Source organism: Neoarius graeffei, chromosome 17, assembly GCF_027579695.1.
Source record: "Neoarius graeffei isolate fNeoGra1 chromosome 17, fNeoGra1.pri, whole genome shotgun sequence".
Classification (NCBI taxonomy): domain Eukaryota; kingdom Metazoa; phylum Chordata; class Actinopteri; order Siluriformes; family Ariidae; genus Neoarius; species Neoarius graeffei.
In genome coordinates, this window is record NC_083585.1 from 20,096,518 (window position 1) to 20,119,641 (window position 23,124).

The window sequence follows — 23,124 nt, forward strand, 5'->3', positions numbered from 1 at the left end:
ATGGAAGCATAAGCCATAGGGCTTTCTCACATCCCTGATTTCCATCTGGAGGATGATCACCGAACTGCATTGAACAAGGAGATGAAGAGATTAAAATGAGACTTCTGAACCCAGGCATTCCAAGACAGCCATTGCCCATTCAAAATCTCTCTCTCTCATATATATATATATATATATAAAAATATAAATAAACACACATACACGCACACCACAATAGCCATTTTTTGATGTTAGCAAGCATTGGTTTGGTTGGTGAAGTTACAGAGAGCATTTTACTAAAAACCCTTGACACTTGGCAGGGTTGGCATCATACCTGTTGAAGAGGCAGAAGGCATACTCTCAGAAAACAAGAATACCTTTAGGGGTTGTACCTTTAGGGGTACAACAGCTTGTCACTGGGGCAATATCCTAAGGTACTTATTTACATTATATTAGAAGCATTTCACAGATGCTCTTATCCAGAGCAATGCACAACATACTGGGGAGCAGTTGGGGATAAGGCGCCTTGCTCAAGGGCACTTCAGTCATTCCTGCTGGTCCAGGGAATCAAACCGGTGATCTTTCCGTCCCAAAGCTGCTTCTCTTGTACCATTTATATACTGCTTGGGAACATATGTCCCTTATAGTTACCTTGAAGTCCAATAACGAGCCCTAGGGGGTACATTAGTGTAGATTGTACCTTGGGGTACAGAAACGGACTCCTACTGTATCCCTATTTCTGACACTGCAGATGCTGCAATCCCATGGAAGAACTGAGGTGAAACAAATGTGGGAGTTCAGATATTTTTTCCTGTGTTCCAGGAAAGATCTGAGGAAGCAGTTGGATACAATTGCAAGATGTTTTTCAGAAACAATTCAAAATGTCAGACAGTCAGTGCCAACAAACCAAAAGCAGAGTCAGAAACAAAGGAAGGTTAAAACCAGAGAAAAATTGCAGATAACAATGCTCAGTGGGCAAAGCTGCAAGGAGTGTGTGTGTGTGTGTGTGTGTGTGTGTGTGTGTGTGTGTGTGTGTGTGTGTGTGTGTGTGAGAAAGTGAGTGAGAGAGAGAGAGAGAGAGAAAGAGGGGTCTGGTATAGACACATACTGAGTCTAATGAGTAACAGGTGCATGAATCTATAAGGAGAGTAGGGTACAGTAAAGCTAGAGTACTAATTGATTCTGAAGTGATGGTGGATCCAGAAAAGACAAATTCTAACATCTCGATTTTTATTTTATTTTTTAAAGAAATAGAAAATTTTACTCAGTATCATCTAAGCATGTCAGCTACAGGATTATGAAATCCTGTATCATATCTACTGTTAGGCGTATCAGACGCTCGCTGGCCGTGCTGTGAAAACTGTCCATGCAGATGCTCATCTAAGTTTCCAAATCCGTAATTGCTTAAGTCTTGAATATTTTCTATCGTGAATACTATCATTAAAAATATTATAATTTCTGCTTTCCAAATAAATGTATCTGGTTAAGATCTGTTCAGTACTTTGGGAGTAACGGCAGGTTGAAGTTGGTACAACAGAGTTCACTCTCTGCTCACGGGATGTTGGGAAACTGCCGGTGCTTTTTGAGTCATGAGAAAGTGGTCAGGCTCTCTCTCTCTCTCTCTCTCTTCTGATCGGTTTCCGACTGGATTACTCGTCAATATCAATCAGATAACTTTTATAGGGACGTTCTCTCGCTCTCACTGTTTCTGATGAAGGATTCAGCAAAATTTTCCGTCTGCTAGTTTTGATGTTCTGATTCACGGGAGACTTTGAAGTGAGTTTTTATAGCTTTACCTACTGATTTTTTCAACTCAAACTGATTAATGTAAATAAATAACTATTTTAGAATAGAACTGGAGTTGTTTTGCTGAAAAATACTGAGATCTTCGTGGCCAGAATGAGATTTAAAAAAAACGGAAGTCAGAAACGCGAGTGTCAATTTCAGTTCAATTAATGTGAATTGTTTATTGGATGTGGATCAGACAGTTTTTTTGAGGTTCGCCTTGAAAGCTGTGAATATTATCATTTATATTCTTTCATATAAACACTAGTAGGCCCTACTTTTGAGAAATACAAAGGCCTACAGAGCACAAAGAGGGATTAGAAATAATCATTCCTTTTTTTAAATTGAGTGTACCGATTTAACATTTTTATCTAATTAGCGTAATTATACTAATGAAATACTAATTTGCATAATTCGTTTTTACTAATGTTTTAAACTTTGTATTCAGTATACAACCATCTATGTGCTGCCAATTTCCATCTTGAAAAATAGTAAAGTTATGAAGAAAAAAAAACGTTTGATCTCATTGGTTAATGAGGCCCATTTTGGATCCTCAGACAGAATATTACGGCAATTTTCTAAAAATTAAGCCGTTTTTTCAATCTTTGATTTGTAATATCTCAAGAACGGAAAAACATATTTGAATTCTGTAAAAAGTATGTAGTTCAGCATTCAGTTCTGAGAGCAGTTTCAAGCAATTTGGACTGAATTTGAATTTTCACCTGATACGCCTGTGACTGTAAATTCAAATAAGTAAACATTGCGTAAGAGTCTTTCTTACTTGAACATAAATTTGAAAAATTAACCTTTTTCTTAGCTCATACAATCATGAAATAATACTAATGGCTCCGTTAAACCTATAGCTTGGATTTATAGAAATACTTGGAAATTATCTTCCAGCCACGTGAACATAAAGCAGCAGAACTACTGTATAAGAACTTGTGGTTATGATTAGAGCAAATTGTCCTACGTTGTGTCCTTGGATCAATTCAGGTTGTGTGCTTCTATAATTCTTTTACAAAAGGCTACACGACAGCAATGGACTACAAAGTGAGAGGAGACTGAAGAATCTAGTAACAATAAGTAGGCTGGAAGTTTTTTTTTTCCTTCCTCTGAGCAATGGGATTATCTCTTTAAAGACGTTTCTAATTACAGTTTGCACTGCGTGTTGTTACTGAGCTGCTTTTCCCACCTACAGCGAAGCTGCAGCCAGGGAAGGTGAACATGTAGGCACAGCCAAACTCATCAGAGACCTCTGCTGTTTCCTTTAGCTTTGGAGTGTTTTAACAGTCGTGCTTCATTTACATCTGAAGGGGACATGCACAGCTAGGGTGTTCTACTGGACAAACAGAAACCTCTTGGTGTGAAATCATCCAGCCAAAAAAAAAAAAGAATTGTCAACTGTTTTTTGTCTCTTGTTTAAAGCCAGGAAATTTCATCATCATGTCATCATTCTTTCTCTCTCCCCCTCCCCCCAAATCTGTCCCTCTGAGTTACATGTCGGTCCTGGGATCGAGGTACTGACTTCTTCTGCTCCTCGGACCTGCCTGATCCATCCTGGTGCCCTGTGTCTGGTTGGAGTCTCATCGCATCGCTCCTATGGAGGACGGCCCCATGAGGACAGTTGAAAGTCACACCTGGAGGACGCTCTGGACTCTTACAGTAATGCTTTTATGGCTGACGACTACAGTTGACTTGCTAACTTTAGGACTGCAGTTGTCATGAACAGTTTTGCACTCAAGTTTCCATCAATTGAAGAGTTACAACATCAACGAAACTGTCCTCATGTTAAAACTGTTAATGTTATAGTCATGCTGTCTGTTGTTGCCCAAATGAGGATGGGTTCCCTTTTGAGTCTGGTTCCTCTCGAGGTTTCTTCCTCATGTCGTCTGAGGGAGTTTTTCCTTGCCACCGTCGCCACAGGCTTGCTCATTGGGGATAGATTAGGGATAAAATTAGCTCATGTTTTAAGTCATTCAAATTCTGTAAAGCTGCTTTGCGACAATGTTTATTGTTAAAAGCGCCATACAAATAAACTTGACTTGATCATTATACATTAATTCAAGATTTTCTAGACAAAAAAAACATTAAACGGACTTTAGCTTAAAAATCACGTTCAAGTTGTAACATCAGTCTGTTGGGCCATTTCCCCGGGCGTGGCCGTACTGGATTAGCCAGATACATGGATGTATTAGGAGATGAAAACAAGGGTGGCAATGCGTGACGTAGGATTCCACACATCTTCCTCATTCTGTCCTGGATCCAAGACATTTGGCCGAGTGGCTTCATCAAGTAAAGCGAGAAATCTTTACTCCTGGAAAAAGCAGCAAATTGTGCTATAGAAGATTGCTTTATGGAAGACTTGTATGAAAAAAAAATCACTGGGAAGAAGTGAGACACGAGGCAGAAACGACAACTGAAGCCAGACGCAATCCCAACTTTGTTTCACCACAAAACACAGACACCATGACAGCATACCGGGTCATGCATCAAACAGATGGAAGATAAGCAGGTAATTTATTTTTTTTAAATAAACGAGCCACTACTTTAAAGCTAGACCGCCTTTCAGTTTTTTCAAGTATAGGTCATAAAAATAATTTTCCCCAACACACAATTATTTTTGTTTAGCGGACCGAAAGCTACCGAATTCAAATTACAGGCTTCCAATTTTATTCCCTTTTTTTTTTAAACAGAACAATTAATGAATTTAGAGCCACATGGCCCTAAATTCTCCGCTATTTTTTCCTGCTTCACCATGACCCAATTCGAGATACTACGTCATGCATCACGTGGTGGGCTTTCCCCGTTCGTGCAAGGCATTGTGGGATACAAATTTGAAACAGGAGAGAAAAATGGAGGACGCAAGCGTGCAAATGAAATGTGAAAGACCGACTACAGTAACGGAAAGAAAGTGAGAAGAAAAGACGTTATGTTATATACGAAGGAAAGGAAACGCAGGACCAAACTAATAAATATCGGCACTCAGCGAGCACCTCGGTGTGATCAGCTGTTCGTTTAGCGACAGAATGATGGAACTGTCAGCGCACGGTCAAAGGGAAACCTGCGCATGCGCACACACACGGACTTCCTCTGTCTGCTTGACTGCATGAAGCGAGCGATTTCATGCACATTATTTGCTTTAATCCCCTCAAATTAAATAACTTCCCAGCCACAGAATGGCCTGATATTTTCGAGATATTACAGAAATAAACATATAATCACAATAATCAGATTTCAGAGGGAACTAAATTTCACCGATTTTATGAAATCGAAAGGCCGTCTAGCTTTAATATGATTCCTTTTCTAAGTCACGCTAGATCATAATACTATACTATAGTCTAGTATAGCATGCACTTATACACCGCTGTGCTCACGGAAAATGACATCACGCGCGATGGAGTTACGGCGGCCTCCCTGACAAAAAAAAAAAATAGCCCCGTCTATAGTTTCATCTCTTTAGTGGTTATATCATTAAGAACAAATTCAACATGCAGCTTTTTTTTTTTTAAATAAAGGACAGACATGAAGACCGACTTTTAGCTCAGTTTGTTTATTTACGAGATGTTTCCTTTCAGTCATGTGGAATACTTATAGAAAAGTTTATTAGATGGATGTCATTCGGGGGAAGCTTTTTGATTCAAGCACGTTCACATCTGGGCTCCGTTTCAGCACAGGGACTGTAGATTTATGTACTTCCCCTTCATGAAGAGTGGATGTTAGTTACAGGATACAACAGCGCTGTGTTGATTGACACATCTCCATCAGTTCAGTTATGGCAAAGTGACAACCAGCAAGCATCCTACTCACTGCAATCGTACTAACATACTGCCACCATGTCTGGGCCGCGGGTGGGAGTGTGACATGTGAGAATAAATAAAGGCAGGCGAGTTTAAACAAACAGAGCTTGGGAACAGGCTGTAGTGGAGGAGGAGGAGGAGGAGGAGGAGGCGGCTGGCCCTCTGTAAACACGTCCAAGTGCAGCCCAAAAGCACCACCACCTCATGAATAAACACAAGGAACACGAGCTGAAACAAATAACAGCTGCATTCCCTTTTATATGTTCATATCCAGCACCACTTATCCTATTTATCTAAATTTGCCATGAACCATGAATGACCTGAGACGTCTTTCTTTCCCCGCCAGACTCCTCGAAGGTAAAGTCTTCAGGCTACATCCCAAACTGCACACTACGGTATATGACTAAATATCAGTGGCAAACTGCTACTATTAGAGCTGGGACTTAACAGACTGCCAGGTCGCTCCGTTGTGTGTAGTTGTCGCTGTTGATTTTAAAAGTAACTAAGTAAATTACACAGGGAAATGAATACTTAAGTCTGAGTGAAAAATACTGGAGTGAGTGTGTAACTGACGATAACCAGTCAGTTACTCTAATAATAACTAAAAGTCTCTGTGTGGGTAACAGATGATATAGAGGAGGCCAAGAGTTGATCTGTCGGCATTTACTCTGGAAAACAATGAATGACGGGAAAGAATTCTGGCATCCCGACACCAGTTAGCACGCAGCCAAATGGCTACTCAGATAGACACTCGACTTTTCGCGTGGAATTTTACGACGCTAATTTACATATTTGATCCGATACAAACAGCGGATGTGTGTCAAAACATTCACGAAGCTAGCACGATAATCTCCACAGGTGTGTTAGACTAATTATCGCCCCATCGGAAATAAACAATAGTGGAACCATTAACAGAACCCAACAAATTAACATGTTTTAGGGTATAAGAGTGTGATTGGGAGAAGTTCACAAAAAAAAAAAAACACCTTTATTCATATGAAATGATGACATTGCTACATGTGCGTAGAAGGAGAGTCTGGAGACAGAAATCTTAGTTTCTCGGTCGTTAGCCTGTGCTACAGTACTTGCTCTCAATAGACAGCACTGGCTTGACCTCTTTATTAGCATTCACTAACACTACTGATGAACGCTACACCGGCTGGAAGGTGACTTCACTGCTGCGCTGTTAAGCTCGCGCTGGCCTTCGAGAAGGCCTAGGGTGATAAATATTTGCTCCCTCCCACTATGAATCAAAATCTGTTTGGTTAATTAAATCATCCAAGGGGGCAGCACGGTGGTGTAGTGGTTAGCGCTGTCGCCTCACAGCAAGAAGGTCCTGGGTTCGAGCCCCGGGGCCGGCGAGGGCCTTTCTGTGTGGAGTTTGCATGTTCTCCCCGTGTCCGCGTGGGTTTCCTCCGGGTGCTCCGGTTTCCCCCACAGTCCAAAGACATGCAGGTTAGGTTAACTGGTGACTCTAAATTGACCATAGGTGTGAATGTGAGTGTGAATGGTTGTCTGTGTCTATGTGTCAGCCCTGTGATGACCTGGCGACTTGTCCAGGGTGTACCCCGCCTTTCGCCCGTAGTCAGCTGGGATAGGCTCCAGCTTGCCTGCGACCCTGTAGAAGGATAAAGCGGCTAGAGATAATGAGAATGAAATCATCCAAGGGAGTAACTTTGATTTTGACATTGATGGGGACACAAAAGTGATCCAAGGCAGAGCTTCCAAAAGGTGTTTTTTTTTTCATTAGCAATCATAATTTCATATCATGCAGATCTTATAGGTTAACGAGGGCAGCCGTGGTTGGTCTTTGGATCCCAGGGTTGCAGGTTCAAATCCCACCCTTACCTCTCCCTACATCTCCATCCATGGCTGAAGTGCCCTTGAGCAAGGCATCTAACCCAACATTGCTCCAGGGACTGTAACCAATACCCTGTACCAAAATAGTAACAGTAAGTTGCTGTGGATAAAAGCGTCAGCTAAATGTAATGTAACGTCATGTAATGAAAGTCAAGGAGGCAACTTCAGAGTTCTCAGCTTTACTCATGCAGGATGTTAAGGGCTGCAAAAGTGCAACATACTGTCAATTAACATACATCAAGAACATTGAAACACATAACTACAACATGTAACATGTAAGTACACATAAATGAAATGTAAATTTCATTTATGCACTGCACTTACATTCTTGACTTTGAAGAAGAATGAACGAATGTCTCGTTTCTTGGGAGGGGGGCCGTCATCCATGATACTCAAGTCAGCATGCGAGTCGTAGGGCAAGCATGCATGGACATCGAAGTCCAGCTGACGGAGAGTGGGGGGCGCGTGGGGTAGGTCAGGTGTGTACGTGTGAGATACGGGGGTTGATGGGCGGGTAGTCACGGCTGCTGTGGGAAGTGTGCTGCTTTGGAGTGACAGCTGGGATAGCCAACCGTGTAAGTTAGCGAGAAACAGGTAGCTAATCAGAGAATGATACGTACCTACGTTAGAGGGGGGATTATTAGCAGTGTCATACATTTAACCCTTTGTGTGCCATATAATCATTGCTCAGGTTAGGACATCGGTTTTATTGATCGTGATTACACAGTAGCGGCTGAATATTGGTAGGGACACGTCCCTAGCGTCCCTACCCAAAATTACGCCCTAGAAATCATCTGTCACGTCCTACATAAACATACCGTACACTGCCATGGCCTTCTGTCTTCTGTCCCGGCAATGAAGTCCTAACCAATGAGTGAGCAGCTCTAAACTCTTCTCAGCCTTGAGACAAACAAAACAAACAATCTCATTGGATAACTCGATTTTAATGTTTTCAGGACAGTAACCCTTTCATTTCTGAAGCACATTTGATAGAAAATGAGGCTGTATTAGAATTAGAAGAGAATAAGGATCATGAAATGATGAAAAAATGAAAGAAATTAAATATAACATTTGAAATGCTGATACGTTTGGGCCTTCTCTGAACGCCTAGAAGGCCCTGACGCTTCCACTCTGCTAAATAGCATGTCATAATAGTACACCATCGCAAATAGTATTCGGACATGCCGATTGGTGGAGTAGTATATGGTTTGGGACGTAGCCTAGAAATGCTGAGATGAAGCAGCTTTGCACAGTTTACCATTGAAAAGCATACATAAGGTTTGCAGGGAACTATGTAATAATAATAATAATAATTTAAGCACACGGAGCAGGAAGAGCCGGTTTCAACAGTTTCCACGTGTTTATTTGAGCATAAGTGGTTCTTAAGGCACCTCTGACGGTACCTCTTCACAAGATTCATGTCCGCAAAACCCTCCACAGGCAAGCGGAATCGAATCACAACATGGTTGTGCTGGATGTCATTACTGTGCAGAAGTAAACATCCGATTTCACAAAACAGTGGGTTTCAAAATTCACACATAGCCACAAAGACTTACAGAGTGATGATGACAAATATCGTCGGGTTGGTGGCTCAGAACTCAACCTGGTGCGTCTGTGGAACACAATACAGCTGACCATTCTAAGTTGCAGTCATCTTCGTAGAGTTTGGGCTTCGTTTTTAATAAAGTGACAATCGACTGTACAAATCAATCTGTTTTTAATAATAAGGCAGCATATGTGCCAGACTCAGGAACGCAAACTCAAACTCGATCATTGGGAATGATACAATTGTGCAAGTGGATCTGTGCAGTCATGTCTACAGCTGAAAGAGAAAAAACAGTTACGCATATTTCAAAACACACAGCTGAAGTTTAAGGAGAAGTGGAATCATAGCTAAGTACAGAAAGCAGATATGACGTGAATGGATAAATCAGCGCACTCGTACCGCCTGGACCTGACTCCAGCGTGAAAAAGGACAGGTTTCAATTCAGGAAAAAAACAAAAACAAATGATGGGCTGTGTAAATCAGTGTGATCGTTTGCAATATTAACTCAAAAATTACATATAAAAGTACATTCATGAACAAAGCTTGCGAGCAGTACCCGATATCAAGGAGATTCAACATGTTTCTGAGTCTGATATACAACAGTCAGGCTAATATCATTCATTCATTCATTCATTCATTTATTCTATCAGCATTCACTGGATATGAGCAATCGTGTGCTCTGATTGGCTACTCTACTACTAGGATATCAGCTCATATACCACGAGGAGAGAAAAACAAAATGGCGGCGCGCGTTGCTGAATCAACCAAGGACGAAATAAAAACTCGACTTGAAAACGAAACCACAAAAAAAAGCAACAAAATATAGAAGGAAAGTATTTGATGGTAAGAACGTATCTTTTTTTTTTTCCCGCCCAGAATTATTATTAATCATCACATTATTCACAAATTGCTCCTGTCGTTTTGCCGGTTTGTTTACGTTCTTTATGTTTAAGCATTAAAATCAGTTGAATTTTTTTTTTAAACTGGTTCAAAAGCTCAAAGAAGAAGTTTGAAAATTACACAACTGAAATGTCCAAGGAAGAAATAAATAAACGTCTTAGGCTACATCCACACGACAACGGCAACGAGATTTTTTTTTTTTTTTAAATATCGCGTCCACATGGGCAACGGATCAGTAAAATTTCAGGTACATATGGCAACGCAACGCTTGCTGAAAACGATGCAATACGCATGCCACACCTCTACGTGCGCTGTAAGACGGTCCCATCGGAGACACCAGAACAATAGAAGTAGTAGACGCATGCGCATAAACCCCTTCTTCTGTAGCATCAGCCACATAAAGTTTTGATTATTAATCAGTAGCGTAAAACGAAAGACGCGGAAAGAGGAATGAATGGGGGTAGATGGAAGCCGGTATGCCAACATTCTGATATCCTTCAGAATTCTTTAATGGTCCGGAATAAATTGAATGCTACACGTTGATGGATTACTTTGTTCTTCTACGCCCTTTTTGAGGAATGTATTGTCGGACTTAAACCAACATCTGAAGAGGTGAGATCGTGCCTTTTTTTTTCCTATTTTTGCTGGCGGGATTGTTTTTGTTTTTGGAAAGCGCACGGGCAGTGCGCGGTTTGGTACTGCTTCCGCAGTGTTTGGACTAAAGACTCTGCCCTAAGGCTATTCTCTCTCTCTCTCACTCTCTCTCTCTCTTTGCACCATTACACAATAAATATTCACAGTGAAAATATTTTGTAAGCGCGTTTCATGAACCAAGTTATAGGATTTGTTGACAACTCACATCGAGTTCGTTACACTTCTACCCGGCGTGAAGCACTGACAGTCATGTGGTTGTGACGTCATCGTAAACAAATCCATTCTACTCATCCAGACGACTTTGCAACGGCGCCGTTGCCAGATTTTTTCACTCTGGAACCCGTTCTCAAAAGATTTTGTTTTGGGGCACCCAAAACGCCGGTGCCGTGTGGACGCCAGGCCGAAACGATAAACAATTTTATCAGATTCACCTGAATCCGTTGCCATGTGGACAGGGCCTAAAGCTATTCTTTACCTCGGCAGCACGACAGCGAAACGGCACTTTCTACAAAAAAAACCCCCAAACAAACAAACAAAAAAAACCCCACTAAAGTCAATTCGTGCAGCTTTTAAGAAGTCCGACTGAGCGGAAACTATTTTGTCGGACGTTTTGTATAAAGGTTTTATTTATCGAATTTGCAAAAAATCAAAATAAAAATGCTCCGTTTCTCAAAATCCAGTGAATGTGGATCGAATTACAGTTATTCCACTCAATCTCGCCGCACATGGGTTATAGCCGACTCAGTGCTACGCTCACCTCACGTACGACTTGATTTTGTGGAATAACTGTTAAATATAATCTTCTCTCTGCTTTTGGCACAAGATGTGATGAAGTCTTGACTGATGTGTAAAGACAAAGCTGCTGCGCTGCATGACTGCCTCAGAGAGAAAAACATCCTCACCACTTACACAGGCTGATAACACTGGTATCATGCCCTCACACACACACACACACGCACGCTCATACACACTTACGCTTCCCTGAGAACATCAAAAGACTGTTACGATGACCGTTAATGGGCACACCATTACTTCTGAAAATTCGATGCAAAAAAAAAAAAAAACAATAAAACAACGTAAAGAGAAATCAGTGCCATTTTGAAAAGTTCTATGCCAAATTCTGGGAAAGCTTTATCAGCAAGGGGAACATGGGTCAGCTTTGGAAACTAAACACTCCCAATACTCTGGGAACAACTGAAGAGATAACCAATAAACCCTTTTCAATGTCTTACAGTGATTCAGCATTATAGCCAGAAAGGGAAGGGGAAAAGAAATCTGGTTATTGTCAAAACACAAGGCGAGTTCACATTTTCCACAAGCAGAAAAATACATCTATACAGATTCTGAAGCGATATGTCGACACGTTAAAAAGAGAAGCAGATCTGAACATTAAAATGTTAAATGTTAACGTTAATGTACGATGGGGAAATATACACGTCTACTGACAAAGTGGCACGATAAAAGAATATAGAACAATCAATTCATGTGCAATTCACGGTCAACAGCCTAAGTACCACTTTCCCTTTTTTTTTTTTTTAAATTTGCCATTCATAGGTCCATTTTTTTCATTTGTACATTTATATGTTTGACTGTGTTGCTGTTTTTTGTTTTAAATCTTCGTGTGGATAGTTGATAGGTGCTTATTTAGGCTTTTTAAGCGAATGCAACGCTCCAGTGTGTGTGAGATTTGGTGCGACTGTAGGGTCCACTGAGCCCAGATGACGAACCTCTTCACAGCTTGCTTCTGCTCGTTTGCGTTTTCTTCTGGCTGCAAAGTCCATCACCCGCAATGATGATATATTATATATAAAAAAATAAGCTATTGCGCATCCGAAAAAGTGCATCATAGACTTTTTTTTTTAAAAATATCTCTTTTGTTTTGATTTCTCCTTTCTTTCTTTCCATGAATCCTGAAATCCCAGATGGGGGTGGAGTCAGCCGATTGGGGTGGAGGTATACTGCAGGGATACACTTGAAAAACGACGGGAGACGAACAGAAGGCGAGGGGAGAGCGAGTCACAGGGAATGGGCATAGTGGCTCGACTACGTGACTATGCGATCACCATGGGAACGTCGTCTGCAAAGCCGCCAATCATGGGGTCATCCTCGTCATCGTCGCCTTTTGGAGGAAGAACAAACAGCACGTCAGCGATGGCAGTGAGTGTGAATGAAGGATGAGGCGAATTTAAATTCGAAAGCAGCGTCGTGAAGGAACTGCATGCTTTGTGGAAGCAGAAAAAGCCTGGCAGGTAAACTGTAAAATGTTTTGTGAGAGACAGAGAGAGAGAGCGGAGTGTGTTCTGCTCTTACCAAGTTCATCTCCTGAAGAGAAGATGGCCGAGCCAAGGCGCGAGTTGTAGTGGCTGTTGGCGAATGCGGTGAAGCTGTGTTGAAGGCGGCGGTGACGCACGTACAGAGCCACGAGACCTCCACATACACACAGCAGCAGCACGAAGAGCACCGGCACCACCACGGCTGCTGTGTCACCTGAACGGCCTGAGTGTGCAGCTGGGTCACTGGGACCTACAACACACACACACACACACACGTTAATATTGCCTCTATTCTGTTCAACAGAGCTTGTGTCAACAGTATGTGTGTACATACTGTACAGTGCACACACACACACACACTATCTTAACACTTACCAGGCTTGTAGTACTCAACTCTGACTCGTGCCCTAATTTTAAGGACTCGTGACTCGGACTTGAGCACTGATGACTCGGGAATATCTACATTCATTTTTGTACTAATTTCATGCAAGAGTGTCACACTTGATACATCAGATAGACTCTCAGGCGTGCGCCGTAAACGACTCGCACCTGCACAGGATGAAGGCGCAATCAGTGCGCCGATATCTCATCTCATCTCATCTCATCTCATCATCTGTAGCCGCTTTATCCTGTTCTACAGGGTCGCAGGCAAGCTGGAGCCTATCCCAGCTGACTACGGGCGAAAGGCGGGGTACACCCTGGACAAGTCGCCAGGTCATCACAGGGCTGACACATAGACACAGACAACCATTCACACTCACATTCACACCTACGCTCAATTTAGAGCCACCAGTTAACCTAACCTGCATGTCTTTGGACTGTGGGGGAAACCGGAGCACCCGGAGGAAACCCACGCGGACACGGGGAGAACATGCAAACTCCGCACAGAAAGGCCCTCGCCGGCCGCTGGGTTCGAACCCGGAACCTTCTTGCTGTGAGGCGACAGTGCTAACCACTACACCTGAGCCAGATGTGATGAGTATCTCAGAAACTGCTGATCTCCTGGGGTTTTCACACACAACAGTCTCTACAGTTTACACAGAATGGAGCGAAAAACAAAAAAAAAAACATTGAGTGAGTGAGTGAGTGAGTGAGTGAGTGAGTGACAGTTCTGTGGGTGGAAACAAGCACCTTGTTGATAAGAGAGCTCAGAGGAAATGGACAGATTAGTTCGAGCTTTTTTTAACAAAGTAACTTCATTAAGCTTAAGATGTATAGAATTTTTTTTTAAGGCACTGCCTAAAAGCGGAGCTCCCGATGAGTGTACGAGCAAAATATTTGCAAGGGCGCAAAACCAACCTGGACAGAATAACAGGAGTGCAGCTGCTCGACCCCTGCTTTTACCGACTCTGCCTTTGGCTTCGTTCTGGATCTGTTTTCTTGTGTGTTTTCAATAAAACTCTTCCTGCACTTACATCCATCTATCACCCTTAAGCCTAGGTCACAACCGGACGTACGATTTTTTTTGGCCGTGCGATTTTTGGCGTTTCCCAAATCGCTGCGTTTTTTTTGTTCGTGGAGAAAGACGCACGTTGGCCGTAAGTTTGTCTTGCAACCTGAAAAAAACGTAAGCGCCCGCAGAGTTTGTTCGACATGACAAAGAACCTCTGCGGCCGGTCTACGGCTCGAAAATCAGCACATCACACGCGCACCCTCCATGCGTTTCTTTGCACGTAGACCGGCCGTAGGAGCACGTACGGCCGGTTGTGACCGAGGCTTTACATGACAGAAACTATCAACTGTCCAACAAGCGAGTGGACTAATAAAACTGTTTTAACTAGCTTTATATGAAACTGTCGTGAATATTTTCTGTAAAATGTTTGAGTAAATAATCCCATGTTATTTAAAAAAAAAAAAAAGCAAATTAAAAATAAGCGCTGGATAAAAAACCCATCTATCTTATGTAAATCAAGATACAAATTTTCTTGTCTGGTGGTCGAGTGTTTATGAGATACGTTGTCTTGCGCTTATGATCGGGTTCCCCTGTGGTGGTACACGTTCGTACGTTGTATGGTCACGCCATCAAAAATCAGGTCGATGCGTTTCTCTGATCTGTGTAGGAAGCATACGGGGAGCCCCGCTACTAACTTTAACAAATGAAACTGGTTTATAAAGAAATGCATTTATTCTTGTTCATAATGGTGTAATTAATGTTTATGCAGCAAATGGGTGCCACACTGCTCTAAATTTTGAAGAACACCGTATTATAGCCTACAGAACAGAACAAAAATGCATTTTTTTAAAACTTCATACAACTAAACTCTTCCTAGTTGGTTATGTATTAATATAAAACCAACTGACATTAATTGCCCGAAAACATCCAATAATATGAAAGATATAAGGCTAACTTGCGGCGGCACGGTGGTGTAGTGGTTAGCGCTGTCGCCTCACAGCAAGAAGGTCCGGGTTCGAGCCCCGTGGCCAGCGAGGGCCTTTCTGTGTGGAGTTTGCATGTTCTCCCCGTGTCCGCGTGGGTTTCCTCCGGGTGCTCCGGTTTCCCCCACAGTCCAAAGACATGCAGGTTAGGTTAACTGGTGACTCTAAATTGACCGTAGGTGCATGGATTAAAGCAAAAAAAAATGTATTTGACTGAAAATTTACGGGGGGGGGGTTATGGGTGGATTTTGATGAAATTCTGAGAATGATTAACTTAGAACTGATAACTTTATTATCAATGGATTAATATATTCAATTTATTGCACTTTCTTTCTATTGCTTCCGTATATTATTTTTGTGGCAAACCACACAAATGCAAGCGCCTGGAATGTTTAGTTTTTTTGCACCATGAACTAAACGGCTTTCCGTTTTCACCTATTTCGTACAGCCAAGCCCACCTCCACTTGTTTTTTACACCTTTATCGATGGCAGACACATCAGTGCCTTCTTTCATGTAAAGCGCATCCATGCTGCCGAAACCGAAAGCAGAATGACATGCTCCTCTCTGCTCGACGTCAATATAGAAAAAAGTTTGGATCTTCGCTTACATTAAAATTGGGGTTTGACCTTACTTTGTGTTGAATACGACTTCAAAAACAATTCAAGATTTTATTAAGAGAAATATTGTGGCCAACACGAGTGTTAAGTTACCTAAAAGATCGCGTGAAGTTGGCTGCTATCTACTTTGCGTTCGTTCTCATTTTCCTCCATCATTTCATAGGCCAGAAACAGATGTTTTGACGTAATTTAACTTAGTAGGCTATGATTATTATTTAACCGTAGTCTTCTAGACATTTTGACTGTTTGGGGCATTGAACGCTGGTGTATGATTTTCAGGGAATAAAGTTTAGCGCATGTCGGAGCATCATTGCGCTCGCAGCCTCCAACTCCTCAAACGCCCTTTAAATTGTGATATAACGTAGGCTATAAGGCATGGTTCTAACATACCTTACACATTGGCCTAACGAAAATAATAATTGTTGGGGCGTCTGCTGATTTGTTAGCTATAAATTTAGGTCTAATTACTTCTGACAGTCTGCAAGCATTGCACCGCCGGGTCTTCAAGTCTGGCTGAAGCAGAGGAGCGGGCTTTCCGGGCTTTATTTTTTCGGTATTTTTTAACATGCTCTATTTCTATATGTCCAGGTTTGAACCAAGTCATTTTGGCAAGATTTAATTTAATACAAAACAGAAATGGTCAGACACAAGCACGCCAAGCACATGGGAATGGATTTTGCCAATTTTGACAGCACATGTTTTTTTAATGCCGCACCGTAGACAGCGAACGTTTAAACATGATCAAACATAGGAAATGAACGACACAAAGCATGGCTCAAAAACAAAAAAGTGAAATAAACCCTGCTGATAGTTGATGGTGTTGCAACACATCAGTGTTATAACCCAATCTCTACCCAACCACCCGTCATTTTAATTCTCCTCGGATCAGCACCGACCTCACATTTGGCCTTGGGAGAGTTCAGTTGGTGGAAATCCGTCACACGACGGAAAACTTTAATCCATGTAGGTGTGAATGTGAGTGTGAATGGTTGTCTGTGTCTATGTGTCAGCCCTGTGATGACCTGGCGACTTGTCCAGGGTGTACCCCGCCTCTCGCCCGTAGTCAGCTGGGATAGGCTCCAGCTTGCCTGCGACCCTGTAGAACAGGATAAAGCGGCTAGAGATACCGTAATGAGATGAGATGTGCAACACCCAATATTTAACAATTACTCGCTGAAGGTGAAGTGAATATCGGTGAATAATAACAGATGAAGTCGAGGTTATTATTTAAATAATATTAACTGGCTTTGAGTGGTCTATCAGATATATTCCATTCAGCGAGCATGATATTGACCGAGTCAAAGACGAGTAGATGAATGGAATATATCTGATAGACCACGAAAAAAGCCAGCCAACATTATTATTATTATTATTATTATTATACAAATAAATTCGATGGAACAATTATAGATTGTACAAAAAGTTAAGGGGGGGGGGTTTGGGACTTGCCAATACTGAATGCTGATTCTGATCGAATGTAATCCAGTGTTCTGTCAATCCAATGTACTGTACAAAGTCAAAGTTCTAACAATAAGAATGGTACAAGTCCAAAAAGCCTGAACAACAACCCGACTTATATACAAGCTATACGCAGGTAGACGGTTCAAGTTCACAGTTACTTTTGGCCGTAGTTAGTTGTTCCATTGCAGTTGTTCAAAACAAAAGGGCTTTGCTGAGTGAAGTCCACGAGTGACGTCCTCTTGTAAAAGTCTCCGCCACTTTTCCTCACCTCCAAGTAGAACTTTGACAAGATTTCCGCTATTGCTCTCTTTTCCAGTTTTTCGATGTCCGTTGGTCTGTTTTTCTCTTGTAAATATGCGTGAAGAATATCCAGTGAAGTTTTGTAGCCTTTCGGGTGTTCAGCGCGTTTGTCTCTTTAAATCTTCCACTTTTAATGAAGCAAACCTCTCGGCCATGTTTGTGTACAAAATGTCCATCACTCGCTAGCGTGGAAGTTTTACATCTCCGATGTGTCTCTTTTCCAGTTTTTCGATGTCTGTTGGTATGTTTTTCTCTTGTAAATATGCATGAAGAATATATAAGAAGTTTTGGTAGCCTTTCAGGTGTTCAGCGCGTCTTTAGTTTCAGTTTTCAGTTTATTTATTTAGAGCTTAAACGCAGCACTGGATCTTCTCTCTCTCCTGGCTGACAAAGAAATGATCGTGTGCATGTGCAGCGGAAAAGTGTTGTCACTGGATCTTCGCATGAGCTCTGACGTGTGACATTATGTTGTCTTGACAACGTGCAATATTATAACAATATTGCACGCTCATTCTCCATCGGGGACAGTGGCGTAATACATGGAGGATAAGCGATATGATAATATCGCATGCTACCAATAAATCCACTAGAAGGGAATAGAACATGTTTTTATTCCATGGAAAAAGTGGCCCGTATGTATAATAATCACCGATATTCACCGAGCCTGAGGTGGATAGTTGTTTTCGTAAAAATACACAGGTGATCATTTTAAAAATATACAGATATTTTTTAAAAATCATTTTTTTTCCAAGGGTGGCACGGTGGTGTAGTGGTTAGCGCTGTCGCCTCACAGCAAGAAGGTCCGGGTTCGAGCCCCGGGGCCGGCGAGGGCCTTTCTGTGCGGAGTTTGCATGTTCTTCCCGTGTCCGCGTGGGTTTCCTCCGGGTGCTCCGGTTTCCCCCACAGTCCAAAGACATGCAGGTTAGGTTAACTGGTGACTCTAAATTGACCGTAGGTGTGAATGTGAGTGTGAATGGTTGTCTGTGTCTATGTGTCAGCCCTGTGATGACCTGGCGACTTGTCCAGGGTGTACCCCGCCTTTCGCCCGTAGTCAGCTGGGATAGGCTCCAGCTTGCCTGCGACCCTGTAGAAGGATAAAGCGGCTACAGATGAGATGAGATGAGATTTTTTTTCAAACTTCAAAAGTGGCATGTAAATGTAATAACTTTGCAGCACAGACTTGTCACTTATCTATGCTGACTCACATAAAATACTTTATTTTGAAATGGATAAAATAAATCCCAATCCCACCTTACCTCTGAATAGTTTTAGGCCAAACTTCGGAGCATCTTTAGTGCTTGTAGGAACAGCGTTTTCTTTCATCATTTGTAATTATTCTTCACTTACGGTGACGACGCGATTAGCCGCCATTTTGCAAAGTCGCTCGAGGTGATTATCGAGAAATAGTCCGAATTTCTCGACCAATCAGTGTGTGAGATTTCCTATAATCGCTTGTGTATTTATACTCAACCCAGTGAAGTGTATCAGCGGTTCGGTTAAAACACCAACCCGAGATTTTTTATTTATTTTCTTTTAACTTTGTGTAAGCTCTAAACCATGGTATCTTGTCTTTATATAACAGCAGAACAATTTTTTTCCCCAAAAAAGGTTTGCTAAATTCCCAAGTCTGGAAACGAGTGTGAGTATTTTCCCCTTGTACACTTTGCGAAATGTTCGTGGAAACATTTAGGGGGAGCTTTCTGACCTGACATGTAACGAGACTGAGGCCAAGTTTACATTAGACCGTATCTGTTTGGTTTTCTTCGCGGATGCACTGTCCGTTTACATTAAACCGCCTGGAAATCCGCCAGGGTCCACGTATTCAATCCAGATCGTGTCTGGTCCGGTGCTGTGTAAACATTGAGAATACGCGGATACGCTGTGCTGAGCTCTAGCTGGCGTCGTCATTGGACAACGTCACTGACATCCACCTTCCTGATTCACTGGCGTTGGTCATGTGACGCGACTGCTGAAAAACGACGCGGACTTCCGCCTTGTATCACCTTTCATTAAAGAGTATAAAAGTATGAAAATACTGCAAATACTGATGCAAATACTGCCCATTGTGTAGTTATGATTGTCTTTAGGCTTGCCATCCTTCCACTTGCAAGTGGTAAGTGATATGCGCTGGGATCACACACACAGCGGCTCAGTCCCAAATCACTGCTCGTGCACTTCACTCGCGCGCTCTGTGAGCTGCGCAGGGCCGGAGTGCGCACCCTCCAGAGGGCACTCGCTGTTCAGGGCGGAGTGATTTGGAGCGCAGGATGCCTGCGGAGCCGAGCGTATCCGTGTATTGGCGTTGCTGTGTGCACGCGAATCGTGTATTGGTGTTGCTGTGTGCACGCTAATCGTTTTAAAAACGTTAATCTGATGATCCGCTGATATGGTCTAATGTAAACCCCACCTGACATGCAAGTACGTAGAGATGATTAACTGCTCTAACTGGCTGGATGTTGATGGTCCACGTTATCTGCTCCTGTGTTCAGAGCCTGGTCAAGAGACTGGAGCAGATATTTTATTCAGGCTGCTGAAATGTCAGAACTTTGCCATACATGCAAAAAAAAATCTCAATACCTTCTGTCTGAAACACGTCTCCCTCCTACTCATCACAGTTTCAAGTTCACCAGTTTATCCTACAGCCTACCGTACATCACTGCTCACAATAATAAAGAGCAGCTAGGTTAGAGCGAGTGTGTGTGTGTACCTGCTCCTGCACTCCCCAGCTCGTCATACAGCAACACCGCAGCTTCACCACAGAGCTGGCCGTTCACCAAGCAGCGAGCGCGCACTGAGAATGTGTAGTTGTGTCCCACTAGCAGGTTACTGATCCTGAAGAAGGTCTCGGTGGTGTTTCCCAGCGATGTGGTAGCGTTACTCACACTGTCATACACACACACCTCGTAGCCCTGTGGACCACACACACACAGAACGGCAATTAACACTGGAGCAGTGAGGAGTGTGTATGGACGTAGTGGTGTGTGAGTGTGATTGGGGGTGAGGGTTCGTACACGACTCTCGTTGAAACCCCGCTCCTTGACTGCCAGGCTTTTCCAAAACAGGAACACGTGGTCTTGCTCGGTGAGGATCTTCAGCGCATCGGGTGCAGGTAGAGGAACTGTAGAAGAGACGAAACATCAGCTGACATTATTTGGACATTAAGAGAGAACTCCGCTCTCAGCAGCAGCCTTGTTCCTACAGCCGGGCCTCGCTGCCCGACACAAATCCCACCCAGTAATATCGCGTTTGTCCGGCTTCCCTTTTCGTGCAACTTTACTTTCGTTTTCGACGATTTCACTGGAAAGCCAGGCCTCCGTGAGTGATCCAGGTCACTGAATCGCATCACCCTGGTCTGATCCACCGAGGCACGAAATCTGAGGTTTCTAAACGGGCTGCACCACCGGAGACGGGTCTCGGAGACGGGCCGTGACCCATCCATCCACATCTCCGCATGCGTCCATCATCTCAATACATCGAAAGCGCACAAAGGACGAGGATCTTAAAGCCGCATGTCTCTGTACGTTCTATAAAGAACCCAGAAGCACGATTCTGTACATTTGGGCAGGAAAATCAGTCGTGTTTATGATTACCGGGTGTAGTTTTAACTGCCCAGTGAGAACGCGCACTTACACACCGAGACTAGCACAGAGTTCCATCACTCATGCACACAGGCATGCAATCTCTCTCTCTCTCTTTCATTCTCCTTCATTTTTTCCCCTTCATTCTCTCATTCTCTCCCTTTCATTCTCTCTCTCTTTCATTTTTTTCCTTTGCATTCTCATTTTTTCCCTTTAATTCTCTCGTTCATTCTCTCATTCATTCTTTCATTCTCGCTCTCATTTTGTCCCTTTCATTCTCTCGCTCATTCTTTCATTCTGTCATTGTCTCTTTCATTCTCTCATTTTTTCCCATTCATTTTCTCTCTCTCTCTCTATTTGCTGTCTCTCTCTTTCATTTGCTCTCTCTCTCTCTCTTTCATTCGCTCTCTCATTTTTCCCTTTCATTCTCTCACTCTTTCATTCTCTTTCTTTCCCTTTCATTATCTCCCTCTCATTTTTCCCTTTCATTCTCTCATTCTCTCTTTCACATTCTCAGTCTCTCTTTCATTCGCTCTCTTGCTTTCATTCTTTCATTTTTTCCCCTTCATTCTCTCATTCTCTCCCTTTCATTCGCTCTCTCTCGTTTTTTTCACTTTAATTCTCTCTTTTTTTCCTTTGCATTCTCATTCTCTCTCATTTTTTCCTTTAATTCTCTCGTTCATTCTCTCATTCATTCTTTCATTCTCACTCATTTTTCCCTTTCATTCTCTCATTCATTCATTCTCGCTCTCATTTTTCCCTTTCATTCTCTCATTCATTCATTCGCTCTCATTTTTTTCCCTTTCATTCTCTCTTTCGCTCATTCTTTCATTCTGTCATTGTCTCTCTTTCATTCTCTCATTTTTTCCCGTTCATTTTCTCTCTCTCTCTCTCTCTCTCTCTCTCATTCGCTGTCTCTCTCTCTTTCATTCACTCTCATTTTTCCCTTTCATTCTCTCACTCTCTCTTTCATTCTCCTTCTTTCCCTTTCATTATCTCCCTCTCATTTTTCCCTTTCATTCTCTCATTCTCTCTCTTTCACATTCTCACTCTCTCTTTCATTCACTCTCTCGCTTTCATTCTCTTTCATTTTTTCCCCTTCATTCTCTCATTCTCTCCCTTTCATTCTCTCTCTCGTTTTTTCCCTTTAATTCTCTCTCTCTTTCATTTTTTTCCTTTGCATTCTCATTCTCTCATTTTTCCCCTTAAATTCTCTCGTTCATTCTCTCATTCATTCTCGCTCTCATTTTTTCCCTTTCATTCTCTCGCTCATTCTCTCATTCACTCTCGCTCTCATTTTTTCCCTTTCATTCTCTCGCTCATTCTCTCATTCACTCTCGCTCTCATTTTTTTCCCTTTCATTCTCCCTTTCGCTCATTCTCTCATCCTCTGTCATTGTCTCTCTCTTTCATTCTCTCATTTTTTCCCATTCATTCTCTCTCTGATTCGCTCTCTCTCTCTCTCATTCGCTGTCTCTCTCTCTCATTCGCGCTCTCATTTTTCCCTTTCATTCTCTCACTCTCTTTCATTCTCTTTCTTTCCCTTTCATTATCTCCCTCTCATTTTTCCCTTTCATTCTCTCATTCTCTCTCTTTCATTCTCACTCTCTCATTCGCTCTCTCGCTTTCATTCTCTTTCATTCTCCTTCATTTTTCCCCTTCATTCTCTCATTCTCTCCCTTTCATTCTCTCTCTCATTTTTCCCTTTAATTCTCTCTTTCATTTTTTTCCTTTGCATTCTCATTCTCTCTCATTTTTCCCCTTAATTCTCTCATTCATTCTTTCATTCTCGCTCTCATTTTTTCCCTTTCATTCTCTCGCTCATTCTTTCATTCTCTCTCATTTTTTCCCTTTCATTCTCTCGTTCATTCTCTCATTCACTTTCATTCTCGCTCTCATTTTTTCCCTTTCATTCTCTCATTCATTCTCTCATTCACTCTTTCATTCTCGTTCTCATTTTTTTCCCTTTCATTCTCCCTTTTGCTCATTCTTTCATTC

At 42.3% G+C, this 23,124-nt stretch overlaps 1 protein-coding gene across 2 annotated transcripts in view; it reads right to left on the bottom strand.

The window, feature by feature from the left end:
• Positions 1-8,349: 8,349 nt before the first annotated feature.
• sorl1 (sortilin-related receptor, L(DLR class) A repeats containing) overlaps positions 8,350-23,124 on the bottom strand; it is a 219,033-nt gene continuing 204,258 nt past the window's right edge. For both annotated transcript variants that reach the window (XM_060943822.1, XM_060943821.1), the window contains exons 45-48: positions 20,561-20,667; positions 20,257-20,458; positions 12,832-13,044; positions 8,350-12,640 (exon numbers count right to left, since the gene is read on the bottom strand). In XM_060943822.1, the coding sequence (XP_060799805.1) occupies positions 12,573-12,640; positions 12,832-13,044; positions 20,257-20,458; positions 20,561-20,667 (590 nt within the window). In that variant the 3' untranslated portion in view covers positions 8,350-12,572. The remainder of the gene's footprint in view (positions 12,641-12,831; positions 13,045-20,256; positions 20,459-20,560; positions 20,668-23,124) is intronic.